Source organism: Diabrotica virgifera, chromosome 1, assembly GCF_917563875.1.
Source record: "Diabrotica virgifera virgifera chromosome 1, PGI_DIABVI_V3a".
Classification (NCBI taxonomy): Eukaryota; Metazoa; Arthropoda; class Insecta; order Coleoptera; family Chrysomelidae; genus Diabrotica; species Diabrotica virgifera.
In genome coordinates, this window is record NC_065443.1 from 242,769,891 (window position 1) to 242,788,862 (window position 18,972).

Genomic DNA, 18,972 nt, shown 5'->3' on the forward strand with positions numbered 1-18,972 from the left:
TTGTTTCGAAAAAAAAAGCGAACAGTTTGTCAGACGCGATGAAATTTTAAATCTCGGTTAGTTTTATCTAAGCAGATTATCTCATATCTGTAGTTTTAGTATCTGTAGCAGATTTTCGTGAACAGCTTTTGGCAATTTTTGACTTTATTATCGAAGGCAACGATTTTGAAAGTGGCGATACCTCGATCCGTGAAGCAATCCTTGAGAACTTTATTAAATAATTACTCTTTTAATATTCTTTTAAATATTTTTAAGACAAAGTTTGCCCAAGATATTCATTGTTGTTCAAAATCAGTCAACTGACATTATTAATTCCAAAAATAGAATACGAAAGCTGGTGCAAAATCTCAGAAATTTTCGTAATGATAGTAGTTTCCAATATATACGCAGTGACGTTTTGGATTCGCTTGATATTTCCGAATTTTGAAGGTTTGCAAATTTTTGACCTCTTTGACGATTCAAAATTTAAAAGTTACCTTCGCCAAAGAATTTCCAAGATATTTATTATAACAAGTTAGTTACTTAAAAATTATACCGATCCAAATATTTTCAGAGAGTGGGATAAGTTACAAAATATGTATGTATAATTCTATGCAGTAAGTACTGCAATTCATTACATCAAACTGTTCATTAATTTTCTTATTACCACCAATTTCTGCCTCAAATAAACGGGATTAATCTTGTCTCAAAAGAATCAACACGTATTGTCGAAACACCATGAAACAAGAGAGAATGTCAAGTACATCAAATAAAAAAAACATAAAACAACAAAAACCTCCTATGATGATTTAAGCCTTTTAGTTTGATGGTATACCTATATGAGGAGACAAAAAAAACCTTGCCGACCCTGTCTCCAAGGCCACGAGCCGCCACTGGTAAAGGTACGTGTCATATAGATATGCGCTCCGAACACTTCTCGCCGTGTGTGCGGTAAGCGTTCGTGGCGGTTTCGTTAGATTAGTACGCGTTAGTACGTGTTTTCAAGTGACACACAAACGGTGCGCACACGATCCAACTTCTGTCTGAATGAATGAATAATTGAGGCGCTCAGAGCAACAGTGGCCTAAGCACAAATTGAACATTTTTAGATTACTTAATATATCAATAAAAGCAGCAACATTAAATCTTCGGATTAACAAGGGTCTACACAACTTACTAGTCCAGGAACCAAAGTTTTTCACCCCGCAATTTTTACAGAATGGATCAATTTGCTTGAAAATTTGAGAATAAGTAGTGGATAGACCATGGATCAAAATCTATATGATGCCGACGGGCGCTTTTACCATGGGGGTGGTTGCCACCCCATCTCGGGGGTGGAAATTTTTTATTATATTTTGACAGCAAAGTTAAAAAAAACTTTCATTCTAAGCGAAAAATATTCTATAAATTTTTTTGATAAAATTAATACTTTTTGATTTATTCGCTATCGAAAGTGTTAGTTTTATACAGGGTGTCCAGAAACTCTACCGACAAACGAAGGCAGGAGATTCCTCAGATAATTTTAAGACAATTTAACCCAATTCACCTAGTCCGAAAATGCTTCCTAAGGGAGCTAGAGCTCTTTGAAGATGGCGCCATGTAATTAGTTTTTCTTAAATACCTCCAGAACGCTTCCATTTAGAAAAACGAAAATTTGTATACTTATTTACTTTCCAGAAATGAGTCGATTCCATCCATTGCGAATTTCTAGTACCGGTCATAGGCGCCCCTTTTGGGTAGGGCAACGGTTATTTTATCGCATAACTTTTTTGTCTTTAAATTTTAAGCATTTTTGATACTGGATTATTAAATTGTGAGGTATTCTAGTACTAAAAGGTACTCTTACTTTAAGTCGGTAGGACACACCGTTTTCTAGAAAAATCGATTTGAAAGTTTTTGGTTTTGGGAATTTGAAAAAAAAAAGTTGAAAAAAAATTAAAAAAAAAGATGTATTTTACCAACTTAAAGCAAGAGTAACTTTTAGTACTCGAATATCTCATAATCGAATAATCTAGTGTCAAAAATACTTAAAAATTAAAGATAATAAAGTTATGCTATAAAATGACTGTTGACCTACTCAAAACGGACGCCTATGACCGGAACTAGAAATTCGCCATTAATGAAATCGATTAATCTCTGGAATATAAATAAATGTACCAGTTTTCATCTTTCTAAATAATTTTTTTTTAATCTTCTTTTTTGAAATTCAAAGAACGAAAAATTTTTAAATCGATTTTTCTAGAAAACGGTGTATCCTACCGACTTAAAGTAAGAGTACCTTTTAGTACTAGAATACCTCACAATTTAATAATTCAGAGTCAAAAATGCTTAAAAATTAAAGACAAAAAAATTAGGCGATAAAATAACCGTTGCCCTACCCAAAGAGGACGCCTATGACCGGTACTTGAAATTCGTAATGGATGGAATCGACTCATTTCTGGAAAGTAAATATGTATACAAATTTTCGCTTTTCTAAATGGAAGCGTTCTGGAGGTATTTAAGAAAAACTAATTACATGACGCCATCTTCAAAGAGCTATAGCTTCCTTAGGAAGCATTTTCGGACTAGGTGAATTGGGTTACATTGTCCTAAAATTATCTGAGGAATCTCCTGTCTTCCTTTGTCGGTAGAGTTTCTGGACACCCTGTATCTAAAAATCAATGTTTTTCGATGGTGTAGGTACTCATTTACGATTCACTCAATTTTTGCCGTAGAACAAATTTTATCAAACCAATTTCTTGGGAATTAAATTACCTACAATTTCATATTTAAACATTTTTTCGTATCTCTGATGCTAATCTTTCTATTCTGAAGAAAATTGCATTTTTTACCAAATTGCAAACATTCGCTATTCGCTTCAAACTTCAGTTCTTAAAAAACTAATCTTTCTAAGCCAGTCAAACTTCTAGAATCTATTAATAATACATAAATAAAGAAGAATAAATAAGTCCAATGACTAAAACACCGCTAACTTAGATTACTATGCTTTCAATTGGATTTCTCCTTTTTTTTTTTCAAAAAATATATTGATTTTTTAACCGAACTTTTTTATTTTTTATCTCAGAAAGTTCGTTAAAAAAGAATTTTGTAGGTTTTTACAAGATCTCTAAGATCTATAAGATCTATTAATATTAAGTCCTTTTAAAATTCTCACTCACAAAAGAAGGTGGCATTGAAAGGGTTGGTAAAGTTGGTTTTTGCATGATATTACAAGATTTAATTGTCAATAGCTCACTCAATTTTTGCCGTAAAAAAATTTTTTGCAAATCAAGCTCTTGGGAATTAAACAAGCTACAATTTCATATTTAAATATTTTTTCGTATCTCTGATGCTAATCTTTCTATTCTGAAGAAAATGGCATTTTTTGCCAAACTACAAAAACTCCTTATTCGCTTTTAACTCCATTTTTTTAAAAACTAATCATTCTAAGCCAATCAAACTTCTAGAACCTATTAACAATACATAAATCAAGAAAATTGAATCAGGTCAATGACAAATTTTAATTAAGGTGGTGATTAGGGGGTTGTTTACTATCACTTTTTTGCTGAAAAAAATAGGGACTGACATTCTTTTCATGATAAGTCACTTAATTTTTTTAGCTAGAGATTTTTCTTTATTTCTGGAGATACATATTTTTAAATACTTTAAATTAGTTTCAACAAGTTATCCTCGAAAAATGCATAGTTTTCCCGTCCTTTGACTTTGAAACTACAATATTTAGCATTTGACGAAGAAGAGCCAACATATAATAAAGTATAGTTCGATTATTATTAGTCTTAAAGAAAATAAAAAACAACGGTTTTGTTTATTTTTTCAAAAGGTACATTTTTGTTAAGCAAAATTGTTTTGATAAAACGAAAACTTTTTGAGTTATTAGCAGAAAACTAATTAAAAAAATTGATTTTTTCGATATAAAACTAACACTTTCGATAGCGAATAAATCGAAAACTATTAATTTTATCAAAAAAATGTATAGAACGTTTTTTGCTTATAATGAATGTTTTTATCAACTCTTGCGGTCAAAATATAATAAAAATTTCCACCCCCGAGAAGGGGTGGCAATCACCCCCACGGTAAAAGCGCCTTTTGGCATGATATAGATTTTGATCCTTGGACTATCCACTACTTATTCTCAAATTTTCAAGCAAATCGATCCATTCTGTAAAAATTGCGAGGTTTTGTCCTATTTTAAGCTTCATTACTTGGACTACAGCTCTATATTTGGCTAAATGGCGCTACATAATTTGTAACGCCGCCGTCCTATAAGCATAACGAAAATACGAATGCAAAGATTGCATTTATCTCGAAACTTCGTTTTTGGAGTTAGGCCACTGTTGCTCTGAGCTCCTCAATTGTGGCCAAATGCCATATAAACTAATACTTATATTATAGTTACATTCTAAAATATTCAAAATTCTAAAAAAGTATAAAAGTACAAAACTCTCAGTTAATTTAAAGCGAAAGAATTTTGATATATGTATCATTCCTGCCATGACTTATGAAATGTAGACCATGACATTTACTAACCACTCTCTCTAGACTTAGAACAACTCAGAGCTTAACACATCATATGAGAAACAAATATTTAAGAAGAAGAACCAAAGTAAATGATCTTATCGAAGCTCTCGCAAAATCTAAATGGAAATGAGCAGGATGTGTGGCAAGTGAAAAGAAGAGAAGTGCACAAAGAGGCATAGCAAGATCTCAAAAAATGGATCGACGAAATTAAAGACAACCAGGAAGAAACTAGCATCAGGTAGCATAAGACAGGCTAATATGGAAAACACAAGAGGAGGTCTATGTCTAGGACTAAACCAGAAGAGGTTGCTAAATAATAAGAAGAAGAAACTTCTACAACCAATAACGAACATTTAATTGAGTGTGTGAGCAATATCCAGCTATTTATGATATCCATGCTGGGTGGACTGTCTATTGACTTCTCATTGTTTAATCTTCAATCAAAGCTACAGTTATCGCTAGCAAATTCCATGTTTGAAAATTAATTTTAAGCCCATTCCAGATACTCACAAGTAAAACGAATTAAAAAAATCGAGCAGAAGCCGGTAGCGAGCCGTCGCGTCGCGTCGTAGCGTAATCAAGACCCCGTACTGAGCCCGGTTGTTCCACGGGCCGTGTCGTTTATGTCCCGTCCTAACATAAATTAGCCTTAAGTATGATAAGAGAGGGTGTCTTAGCCCTCGGTGAAGCTCATTCTTAATCTCTAATGAAAGGCATGAAAAGTTGTTCTTTTGCAGTACTATATCCCAAGGCTACTCTACATTTATATTGTAGTTTATCATTAAGTGTACACAGATACTTACAGGACCTACAGTTTAGCATTAATACGAAAGCGTCTGACTATTGCTACAGAGCCAATAAAATGAAAATTTGTGATTAAAAACAAAACTGCAGAAATATGAATAACAGACATAAGCGTAGTTAAAAAAGTTACAGAAGAAACAAAGACATAAAGTGGAAAGTTTCCTAAAAATGTACAAATGTTTAAGAAACTTACCTGGAAAGCGTGGATTGTTTTTCTTCTAATTTTGTAGCAAGTCCATTCATATACGCCTTTGCATGTCCATTAGTTCCTATAAAAAAATTGAAAGTTTGTATATCTACAGAAAAATATGTGAACAAGTAATTATTATTACAATAAATGAAACAATTTCAGCTTTACATTGTTAGTCCTGTCGCCAGTGGGGGTACACGGACTCTTTAATTCAGATGGACTTACCCAAGTGTTTTTTTATGTATTTTGATCCGTAGAACACGAATTTTTTGGGTAACAGTCGATCCGGATGTCGATAAAATCGTTACAAACAAAGAACTTGAGGAATCATATAACAGCGATTTTTTGCAAATCAAAACAGTTTTTTGTATTTTTTGGGTCATTCTAAGAAAATAATGTTTTTACAAGTTTTTTCGTAGGATGCATAGTTTTCGACATAAACGCGGTTGAACTTTCAAAAAATCTAAAAATTGCAATTTTTGAACCCGAATGACTTTTGATTGAAAAATAAAATAGCAATTGTGCTTACCGCATTCATGTCAAATTCTATCGGTTTTGATTACTTTCATTGCTAAAAATTAATTTTATCTACTCTATGTGATATTATGTATAAGTTTTTAGTTTGCGAAAACTGTCATTATAGATAGCAGTGCGTGAAGTGTTTAAAGTGTGCGTGACGTAACAATGTATTTTAAATGGGACTTACTTTTTCGCACTGTTTTTGACACACTTTCATATTAATCAAATATCCTTAACTTTCGCGTTGTCATGGTGATGACATAATGAGCAATAAATTACGACAAAAGTTTTGACAGTTTTGTGGTTTGAAAGAAGTTAGAATTTTTAAATGTCAAAGTTCTAAAAATTTTAGATTAGAAATAAATTGCAGTGACGAAGAGTTACAGTTTTTTTATTTGTTCATCATAGATAAAATATTGTATTAAACTGTGCGTGAAGTACTCTTTGCGAACTTACGCGATGTATAGCACTCGCTCCGTTGTCACTCGTGCTCTAAACATCGCGTGCGTTCGCAAAAAGCACACTTCACGAACTGTTTCATAAATAACTATTTTTTAGTGTTAAACAAAACTATAAACACATAGTGATTGAATGATGTTTTCCACCTACCTCTACCGAAAGTATACTTTTACGGACCTGATTGTCGGGAGCAAAATTGTACTTTTCCTCGCTAGGGAGGAAAAGTAAAAGTGACGTTATGGTATTTCATTCATGAAAAAATATAACTTATTGACGCCCTATACAATATCTATTTTCTATTACGTACAGTCGAAAAAATGAAAGAATACCCATAAACGATCACATCAATCACTTATTTTGTATTTGCTGTCTTTTTCTATAAATAACAAACGTTTGTTATAGAAAAAGACAGCAAATACAAAATAAGTCATTGATGTGATCGTTCATGGGTATTCTTTCAGTTTTCCGACTCTAAGTATCTACTTATACATTTTAACGTTTATTTATAAAACACCCTGTATTTTGCAGAATGGCAAAGAACAGTAAATTGTTATTTTGATTACATTAATAATTTGACTTATATTTGACAGTTATATTGTACCTACTTGTTAGTTTTAGTTCTAATACATTTTGTTGCTTAGTTACATAATAAATAAATTAAGTAAAAATGAAAAAATTACTTGTTATTTGAGGAAGGTGGAAAAACCATATGTATAACATGGGAGTAAAGTGACTTTTCCTCCCTTGTTATACAAATAGCTATTTTAATGCATTTCTCATTTGAAATCGAACGAGTAGGCGCGCATACAGACAATTTTTACGTAGATTACGTACATTAAAACGCATGCATTGGGCACGGGAAATACTGTGTTTATGGCTTTGTTTAACAAATAAAAACTAAATTTTTAGCAATGCAAATAATCAAAACCGATAGAATTTGACTTGAACTCTCAAATGCAGTAAGCAGAACTGCTATTTTATTTTTTAATCAAAAGTTTTTCGGGTTCAAAAATTGCACTTTTTCGATTTTTTGAAAGTTCAACCGCGTTTATCTCGAAAACTATGCATCCTACGAAAAAACTTGTAAGGATGAAACAAAAAAACAGAAAAATGTTTTGTTTTGCGAAAAATCGCTGTTATGTAATTCCTAAAGTTCTTTGTTTATAACAATCTTATCGACACCCGGATCAACTGTTATCCAAAAAATTCGTGTCCTACGGGTCAAAATACATAAAAAAACTTGGGTAAGTCCATCTGAATTAAGGAGGCCGTTGTACCCCCCTGGCGACAGGACTATGTGTATTAGTATCTAAACAAAATTAATAGACCAGGGCGCATCTGTAAAAATATTAGTACATTTGGACGTTGAGAGGTGACTCAAATTTTGTTACAGAAATTGCTTGAAAATAACTCAAATAATAATATTTGATTTATCCTCCCTCTCAAAAAGGTCCGGAACATTGTTTAAATAATCAAAATGTCAAAAAATGAAGAAAAAATTCGATTTTTTTCTTGGTTTTTGATTATAACCTTAAAAGTATTCATTTCCGAGAAATGTTGTACTGACATAAAAGTTGCGTAATTAAATTTCCTACAATATAGAATTGGTTAAAAATTTAAAAAATAGTCACCCTTGTTGCAAAATAGCAATAATTGCGAAAAAAAACCTTACAAAAACAAGTATTCGCATTTTACGTTTTTCAATCATTTATGCTACACTTAGGACCTTCATATTTCACCCAGAAAACTTTATGATACAGTAAAACAATACTGTAAATTTAATTAAGATCGGTTTAATAGATTTTGCAAAATAAATTTTGCAATCCAGCTTTCGCAAAAAAATTCCTTTTTTTCAAAATATTACAGGACTGAAAATAAAGCAGACAGCAAGTTGAAATTTTTTTTTGCGTATAGAAGTGTACTGTTTCTTTAATTTGCAATTTGCAAAATTAAAATAGATTAACTACCACGGCGGCGTCAGGAATTTTTTAAAATAAACATTAGTTATTGGTGCTACGCGCAGGACAGAGGATAGTTTGCTCTGATTGGGCATTCCAGTGACCTTTGATAATGATTGATACATTTTAATTTTTATTACATTTCGATATAAATAAATAAATTTGTTTATTGCAAAATAAAAACACATACTCTATCCTTTGAAATAACACTTTTTTTAGCAAAAACTTTCTTTGTTCATATATTTTAACTTAGAGAATAAAAGGTTATTGTTTTTAAACATATGCAATCGTTTAAACAATATTTTACAAACAATAATAAAATTAGTTTGATTTTTGTGGAATTAAAATATTAAAATACAACAAAATATAGAGTACGAAAATAATATATTAGATAAAGATTGGAAGAAATTTTGGTGAAAATCAACTTGTGTGAATCGAACACCGTTGCCCTACGCGTAGCACCAAAAATTAAGGTTTACTTAAAAAATTTCCTGACGTCGTGGTAATTAATCGATTTTAATTTTGCAAATTGAAAATGAAAGGTACAGTACACTTCTATAAGCAAAAAAAAATTCAACTTGCTATCTGCTTTATTTTCAGTCCTGCAACATTAAAAAAAATGAATTTTTTTGCGAAAGCTGGATTGCAAAATTTATTTTGCAAAATTTGTTAAACCGATCTTAATGAAATTTACAGTATTGTTTTAATATATCATAAAGTTTTTCTGGGTAAAATATCAAGGTCCTAAGTGTAGCATGAATGGTTGAAAAACGTAAAATGCGAATACTTGTTTTTGTATGGTTTTTTCGCAATTATTGCTATTTTGCAACAAGGGTGACTATTTTTTAAATTTTTAGCCAATTGTATATTGTAGTAAATTTAATTACGCAACTTTTATCTTAGTAGAACTTTTGACATTTTGATTATTTAAACAATGTTCCGGACCATTTTTAGTGGGAGGATAACTCAAATATTAATATTTCCTCTCAACGTCCTTCTCAAAACAGATGCGCCCTGGACTATAATGACTTTAGGCTATATTTCCACTCTCTTTAATTTATGTCTCTTATTAACCACTAAAAACACCAAGTTTAACCTTTCGATGCTCGCTTCCAGTTTTAATACATAATTGCTTGCTATAATAAATAATTGATATAATAAACCAATCAAATAGGATATTGATTATATTCAAAATACGATAGCTACAAGGAACTACAACGTTAACGGGATTTTATTATTTCATATGGTCAATGGACATCTATGTATAAAAAAACCGCGGGGTGCTACATTTAAAGGGGTGCGTTTTTGAGAAATGGGTGAATTAGTCCCTGGGCACAGGTTACATTAGGGTGAGTTCTATGCACTTTTGGTACAAACATACCTACATAAAAATTGTTCCTGGTTAAATTTCCTATCTAAATATCACATTTTAAAGTCAATGATACTTTTTTTTTACAAAAATATATTTAAAAGAAAAAGCACAAAGAAACCCAAAAGAAAGAAATTTTGCTTTTTGTCCCATAACTTTTGTCCACGAGCATATAGGTATAGACATTGCTGTACAGAAAAAAATCTACATATTTCTTATTTAAAATGTTGTTTAGAAGAAGTAATTATGATTTACAGTTTTCGAAATATGATTTTTCAAAGTTCGCCGTTCACAGCAATTTTGGGCAATTTTCCTTGTTATTTCGCAAATATTGTTCTGTAACTGTTTTCTACGTATCTTTAGGTATATGCAATGGTACAAGTAATACAAATAGAAATCCATTATCTTTAGAATGGTCTACTGTATAACGTTGTACGACTTTTTTTTTAAAGAGATTATGGTTTTTCAAGGTTTTATACTTTTAACGATTTTTTATAATATAATATAAAAATAAAATAATATTATTATATACTATATTATATATTATATTATACATTATATAATATTATATTATATAGTATATATAATATAATATTATGTTATATATTATATATTATATATAATACCTAATATAAAAAAATGTTATTTTTTACATTTTTTACGATTATTTTTTAATCAGATATTATTTTTCAAAATGTAATAACTACTTGCAACGATTTTTGATTTTAGGATTATTTTTTAAATTTCTCATTATAACTTTTTTTTCTTGTACATGAATATACTATATATTGCTCAATAAGAGGGCTTACTTTCTGTTCTTTAGAATGGTGTAAAATCTATATTTAAATAATGGAAACCGAGTAATTCTTTGATATTTTTTTACCTGTATTATTTAAAATTATTTCTTTTACAAAAATTACATAAACATTAGTCTTAGAAATCATCACTTTAGTTAAAATTATTTAAACGTTGACATTTAAAAAAATTTCAAAATCAAAATCCATCTCTTCGTTAGCATTAGCTTCAATATCTTCCTCTGACACCTCAGTTATCTTAGAGATCCCACAATTAGTACCCATGCACATGCACCCTTTGCAGAATATTGAACAGCTAATTCCTATCTTCCTACAACCGCAGTTTTTTGTACATCCATTGGTACATTTACATGCTATTTTTTCAAGCAAAGCTTGTGGTGCAGGAGCTTTGACAGTAAATATTGGAATTAATCCATATTTTGAAGTTTGCCCGGCCGAGTAAAGTGGATCCAAAGTATTACCTATAAAAAATAAGATTCAATCATAACACACAATCACATAAAAAAGTTATAATGAGAAATTTAAAAAAATAATCCTAAAATCAAAATTCGTTGCAAGTACTTATTACATTTTGAAAAAGCATATCTTATTCAAAAATAATCCTAGAATTTTTTATAATACACCATTTTAAATTAAACAGAATAAGCTTTCTTTTTTATTATATAATATATACCTAAATGTAGAAAAAAAGTTATAATGGGAAATTTAAAAAATAATGGTAAAAAATATAAAAACTCGTTAAAAGTATAAAATCTTGAAAAGATAACCTCTATAAAAGAAGTCGTACAACATTATACAGTTGAACATTTTAAAGGTAATGGATTTCTGTTCCTCTTACATATACCATTGCATATGCCGACAGTTGCGTAGAAAAAAGTTACAGAACAATATTTGCGAAATAACAAGGAAGATTGCCCAAAATTGCTGTGAGTAGCGAAATTTGAAAAATCATATTTCGAAAACTATAACTCCTAATGACCTCTAAACATCATTTTAAAGAGAAAATATGTTAGTATTTTTATATGAAGCAATGTCTATACCTATATCGCCGTGAACAAAAGTTATGGGGCAAAAAACAAAATTTCTTTCTTTTGGGTTTCTTTGTGCTTTTTCTTTTGAATGTATTTTTGTAAAAAAAAAGTATGTTGACTTTAAAAAGGTTATATTTAGATAGAAAATTTAACCAGGAACAATTTTAATGTAGACGTGTTTGTACCAAAAGTGCAGAGAACTCACCCTAATGTAACCTGTGCCCAGGGAGCTCACCTCTTTAAATGGTAGCACTCCGCGGTTTTTTCATATATAGAGATTCATTGACTATATGAAATAATAAAACCCCGTTAACGTCGTAGTTCCTTTCTATAGTACATAATCAATAGCCTAAAAGCCTTCATTTCTATATGTGTTTTTTGCATCTCTTTCACATTGATAGTGTTCCCGGTTTACTTGAATGGTTTTATTTGTGCACTCGGCAATAGTTCTATTCAACATGGTATCAGAAAAAAAGTAGATCCAAATTTCTAACTCCGTTTTTAAATTCTTTAGTGAAATTTGTCCAGGCAGATCTTTTATTAAGTTCAGATATTTCCTGCTCCGTATCATCAGAAATGTCGACTACAACTTCATCCATATCTTCTTCTTCAATTGGTTCCTGAATATCATATTCAGCCAAGAATTCCAACATAAGCTTTTCTAACTATTATTGTTCCTTTTTCCAAGAACTTCTTCTTTAAGTGCCGTCCCCCAATCGGAGATTGGATATCACTATCTTACTCTAGTTACCACTGCTCTGAAGAGTTCTATAAAACTGCATTTAAACCAGTCCCTTATATTCTGCAACCTTGACAATCTCCTTCTTCCTACATATATTCCTTCTGCATCTTATCTTTGTTTCTATATTTGTATCACTGTTTTCAAGAACGCATAGTATTTTTTTACAAATTATTTCTAAATAAAAATATTATAAATACCTTCTAAAACGTTATAATATCCCTTATCACCCTAATATAAGAGTATGCAATATTCGCCTCAAAACACAATAGGCCAGGAACCACAAAGCTTTTCACCTCGAAATTTTTACAGAATGGATCGATTTCTTGAAAATTTGAGAATAAGTAGTGGATAGTCCAAGGATCAAAATCTATATGATTACGAAAGGCGCTTTTACCATGGGGGTGGTTGCCACCCCATCTCGGGGGTGGAAATTTTTTATTATATTTTGACTGCAAAAGTTGATAAAAACATTCATTCTAAGCAAAAAATGTTCCAAAAATTGTTTTGATAAAATTAATAGTTTTTGATTTATTCGCTATCGAAAGTGTTAGTTTTGTAAAGAAAAAATCAATGTTTTTCGATATACTCATTTAAGATTCACTAAATTTTTGCCGTAGAAAAAATTTTTTCGAACCAAGTTCTTGGGAATTAAATAACCTAAAATTTTATATTAAAACATTTTTTCATATCTCTGATGCTAATCTTTCTATTCTGAAGAAAATGGCATTTTTACCGAACTACAAAAATTCGTTATTCGCTTTTAACTCCAGTTTTTTTTAAACTAATTATTTTAATTATCTATTAGCAATACACAAATAAATAAGAATCAATATGTTCAATGACTAAAAACACCGCTAACTTACATTATTATGCTTCCAATTGGATTTATCCTGTTTTTTTTTTCAAAAAATATATTGATTTTTTAACCTAAACTTTTTTATTTTTATCTTAGAAAGTTTGGTAAAAAATAATTTTGTAGTTTTTTACAAGATCTATAAGCCTATTAATATTAAATATTCTTAAAATCCTCAGTCGCAAAAAGAGGTGACTTTGAAAGGGTTGGTAAAGGTGGTTCTAGCATGTTATTACAAGATTTAATTGTCAATAGCTCAATCAATTTCTGCTGTAGAAAAAATTTTTGCAAATCAGGTTCTTGAGAAATAAATAAGCTAAAATTTCATATTTAAACATTTTTTTTTTCGCATCTCTGATGCTAATCTTGCTATTCTGAAGAGAATGCCATTTTTTCCACCCTACAAAAATTAGTTATTCGCTTTTAACTCTCTTTTTTTTTAAAAACTGATCATTCTAAGCCCGTCAAACTTCTAGAACCCATTAATAATACATAAACAAAAAAGGCCAAATAAGGTCAAAGACTAATTTTAATTAGAGTGGTGATTAGGTAGGGGGTTGCTTGCGATCACTTTTTCGCTGAAAGAAATAGGGACTGAAATTCTTTTCATTGCAAGTCACTTAATTTTTAAGCTAGATACTTTTTTTATTTCTGAGGATAGATATTTTTAAGTACTTTAAATTAGTTAGAACAAGTTGTCCTCGAAAAATGCATAGTTTTCCCAGTATTTTGACTTTGAAACTACAATATTTAGCATTTGACGAAGAAGAGCCAACATATAATAAAGTATAGCTCGATTACTATTGGTCTTAAGAAAAAAAAATTAAAAAAACGGTTTTGTTTATTTTTTCAAAAGGTACGTTTTTGTTAAGTAAAGTTGTTTTGATAAAACGTAAACTTTTGGAGTTATTAGCAGAAAACTTATTAAAAAAATTGATTTTTTCTATATAAAACTAACACTTTCGATAGCGAATAAATCGAAAACTATCAATTTTATCAAAAAAATGTATAGAACGTTTATTGCTTAGAATAAATGTTTTTACCAACTCTTGCGACTAAAATATAATGAAAAATTTCCACTCCTGAGAGCATGGAAAGAGCGCCTATCGGCATGATATATATTTTGATCCTTGGACTATCCACAACTTATTCTAAAATTTTCAAGCAAATCGATCCATTCTGTAAAAATTCCAAGTTTTTTTTCCTATTTTAAGCTTCATTACTTGGACCACAAGCTTGGTACACAAATGCTCGCACGTGGACTGTCATTCCGCATAAACGATTACTGACCGACTACCGAACAAGCCAACGTTTCGAGGGCAAACTTTATACTTTTATACTAATGCAAATCAACATTTAGGGGACTTTAGTCGTTTGACTGCATATTAGAGAGTTATGGTCGAATTTTTAAAAGTGCGTAGCGAGAGTCTGCGCACGAGTTTTGGAAGGTTAAATTCCGTAGAGATTAAAGAGCTATTGTCTTTCAGAAAGAGAACTTACAAGCTTTTTGAAAATATCGGATATACCATTTAGAACGTATTTTTCTACAATTTTGTTTAATGGCATAGATATTAATCATTTAGTCAACCGCAATCAGATAATAGTGTAATGTATGTGTTGAGTAAATGTCTTGTTACTTAGTAAAATCGACTTCATTGTTTTTACAAAGAAACGACTATTGTATCCTAACTTCGGCGGTCCCTCAGGTGAGTACCAATCTCACAATGGTGGAAATTATTTTTGTTAATTAAATTTTTAAGGAAAATTTCCCACCCAGCTGAAATTCGAAACCTTGGGTTCAAACGTAGGATCTCTTACCACTGAGCCACAGAGAGGGTTCCTATAAAATTTGCTATATCGTATTAACTTCAATAGTTACAAAATTATCAAAAAGAAATCAACATAATATTTCAGTATGCTGTTTCTTACGTCCTACTACCCAGTGGGAAATAGTCCCAATACTTGATTCCATGAAATTCTTATGTATAGTACCTATCCCATTCCCCAGACAGGAACGTCGATAAATCTACATGGCGTGGAGCAACTGGATTGGAGCAAGATGGGCATTGTTTGGGATGAACGTACTTGCTCAAAGACCTACTTATCAGGATTACCTACTTTTACTTTACCTTATTAAATAAAAACATTTTTATTTCAAAATTTCAAAAAAAAATTAATTGAAATCAATTTTTTTTTCAAAAATATTCACCTTGATCCAGTGAAACTTACAGATCATAATATTTAAACATAATAGTCTAAGATCCGAATATAGGTTGACCTGATGACCTGCACACATCTGCTTTCAGGATGAAACATTTTTTTTTATTAAATTTCATACATAGACAAAATTTATATTTAATACGACTTGCATGGGTTGTCTATCAAAATTGTGTCATAGCTATCCTTAAGGGGGGGTTGTGGGGTTGAAATCAACATTTCAAGCACATTTTTTTAAAGTATGGTAGAATTATTTTATTTTTAGATTAAATAAGCATATTCAGTATAATTTATAGATTACTCAAGAAAAAATGCAAGGAAAAATTTTGAAAAATAAGCCAGTGGCAAATTTTTAAAGACACCTCAAAAACAATGAATTTTGCGGTGGACAACAGAACTCATCATTGGATCATGGTAAACAAAAATTCAAGATTTTATTAGTATATAAGTTTCTAGAGGTAACTAAGTCGAGATTTTTAGTTTTATCGACTTTTGACTTTTTAATATCGCTCAGAAATTAAAACAATGAAAAAAAAAGGGTGAAAATTAACATATTTGTTATTGTTAAACAAAAAATAAGTATAAAAAAAATATCTCGGCAGCGTTACCTCAAGGAATGTCTAAAGAAAATATATACAAAAAAGTATTGTCAACTTTTATTTTCAATCTCTTTTTTGTCTGTCAAATCGTAAATTGTTGCAGACCTATATATGTTTTTGAATCGCGGAGTAATTTACAAAAGAAAATGAGAAAAGCTGTTGACCGTTGTTCACTACGTTCAAGCGCTTTGGCGTGAACCTTCTAAAAAGCGAGTCGAAGCTAGGGATATTCAACACTATCTCCCTACTTCCCCACCTTTGACTAGCTTTGCATCAAGTTCGCGCCAGCACGCTTGAGCGTAGTGAGAAACGGTCAACAGCTGTTCTCATTTTCTTTTGTAAATTACTCCGCGATTCAAAAACATATTCCGGTGTGCACTACTTTACGATTTGACAGACAAAAAAGAAATTGAAAATAAAAGTTGATAATACTTAAACGTGTTTTCCTCAAAACTGTTTTTTTCAAAGGCTGCAGACATTGTAACTCAAAAACTACTTGACCGACCTACCTGGAGTTTCGTATATATTTTCTTTAGACAATCCTTGAGGTAACGTTGTGGAGATATTTTTTGTTTTATGCTTATTTTTTGTTTAACAATAATAAATATGTTGATTAACACGCTTTTTTCCAAACAAAATTCGTTGTTTTGACTTCTGAGTGATATCAAAAAGTCAAAAGTCAATAAAACTAAAAAACTCGACAGCTCTATGCTAATAAAATCTTTTTGAATTTTTTGTTCACCATACAGGGCAGCTAGATTTATCCATTAGGCAATATAGGCAGTTGCCTAGGGCGGCACATTATGAGAGGGCGACAAAAATATTGTACAAAAAATATTTGTATATAAAAATTATGGATCCGGGTTCTGTCATTAAAGAGTATGAAGCTCTTTCAAATTACTTTACCGCAAGGATGCTAAAAAATTGGGCCCAAATAAAACATATAAAGAAATAAGAAAGAGAAAAAGAAAAATTCAATTTGACGAGTGGGCCGATGATGAACTAAACTTTTCAGCTAGTGATAAGATGAACATCCACACATTCTTCATTATAATCGAATCTCTGATAAGAGACCTGAATAGACGTCTGGAATCTTATCGACTTTTTTATCAACGTTTTCGTGTTATTAACAGATTTGGCAAAATTAAGCAATGAAAAAATTATTAAAGAAACTGAAAATCTGATACAAAATAAAGACGATCAAGATACATCATTCATTCGAATGCATTCACTTAAAGGGTCATTTGGATACCACAATAGAATCACTAATTGGCATACGTATCTTAATATTTAAAGAAGAGTTATTGCAGTCACTGAAGGTGGATGGGAGCTATAAAAATTCTAAGCAAAATTTATTACATAAAGTTTTTAGATTTTTCATAAATAACTCAAAATCTATAGGATTTTACAAAAAAATTATTACCAAAATTGAAGCTAATAAAAAAATGAAATAAACTCCTTACTGGAAAAATCTTTTAACGTTAACTAAAAGTGAGTTATAGGTAATTGAATTAATATTTTTTTCGGCGAGTACCCAAATCTAAGTATTTAAGCATAAATAACTGGAAAATGATACATTTTATAACATAACCTTATTAAACATTTCTCAAAATACTTGGAAATATCTAAAAAATGAGCCCCCGAACAAGTTGATAGCATTAAAATTTAAGCACCAAATATTTTTCAAAGTTTATCTTTTAAAAGTTTATCTTTTAAAAAGTAATGTTTTTTTTTAAATAACTCCGTTAATTTTTACGATAACAGGTTTGCCTAAAAACCATTTGAAAGTTAATTTTAATGGCTATTAAACAACGGTGAATTTAATATTTTAAACCCCTTACTTTTTTAAAAATAAAAGGTTAATGTCCCCGGTTACATGATTCTCGCAGCATAATTTAAGCTTTAAACGTTTCTATTTCGGTTATTTTTTTACCCTACAGAAATAGTAAAAAGGTAAAATATTTGATACAGAAAAAACTAAAATATGGTTATACATATTGGAGTTATTATTAAAAGAAAACGAAAATTACGATAATTTTAGAAATTCTGATTTTTATAAATAATTATACCTTTTTTTTTCAAAAATATGCATTCTTAACCGGTCAAAATTGTTAAAATCATTACTTATGCTAATATAAAGAAATTCTTCTAAGGATTACTATAAATTTTAATTTTTGTGGAAATGGCGTATGTTTTATTTTTCACTTTTTTCTAAAAAGTTCTAAAGGGTTCTTTTATTTTCATCATAACTTGCTTAATTGTGATTCTATTAACTTCTACTGGTACTCCGAAGTACTTTGACAAGTACTAAACAGGTATATTTTATAAAATGCATCGTTTTCCCGTTATATATAGCTCCCGTTAGCTTGAATACTTAGATTTGAGTACTCGTCGAAAAAAATATACATTTAATTAGCCATAACTCACTTTAAGTTAACATTAGTTTAGTAGTTCTTTGATTGAGGAGTGTATTCAGCTTTTTATTATCTATTATTTTCAATTTTGGTAATAATAACTTTTTTGTCAATGCTTATAGTTTTTGAGTTATACGTGAAAAATATCTTCAAAAAACAGCTTTTTACGAAAAAATAAAATCTTTGATCTTTAATAACTCAAAAAATATTGATTTATATTAATAACTTTATAAAACAAATTTTGCTTATAATTTGTCTCTCTATCGATTTATTGTATTATTTAAAAAAATAATTTTCACCCCCGAGAAGGTGTGGCATCCACCACCACGGTAAAAGAGCAAATTGGCATCACGTCACCTTTGTTCCTTGAGGTATCCTCTAACTACTAACCAATTTTCATGAAAATCGATGAAGGTTCAACAAAATCGGAGGTGAAAACCTTCAGTAACTGCACTAAGTGGACTGAAAGATATTTTCCCTAATTTTGACATTTCTTTGCACATTT

At 30.2% G+C, this 18,972-nt stretch overlaps 1 protein-coding gene across 3 annotated transcripts in view; it reads right to left on the reverse strand.

Annotated features, from left to right (window-relative positions):
• LOC126883081 (calpain-9-like) overlaps positions 1 to 18,972 on the reverse strand; it is a 425,026-nt gene that overhangs the window by 300,951 nt on the left and 105,103 nt on the right. For all 3 annotated transcript variants that reach the window (XM_050648317.1, XM_050648311.1, XM_050648316.1), the window contains one exon: positions 5,495 to 5,570. In XM_050648317.1, the coding sequence (XP_050504274.1) occupies positions 5,495 to 5,570 (76 nt within the window). The remainder of the gene's footprint in view (positions 1 to 5,494; positions 5,571 to 18,972) is intronic.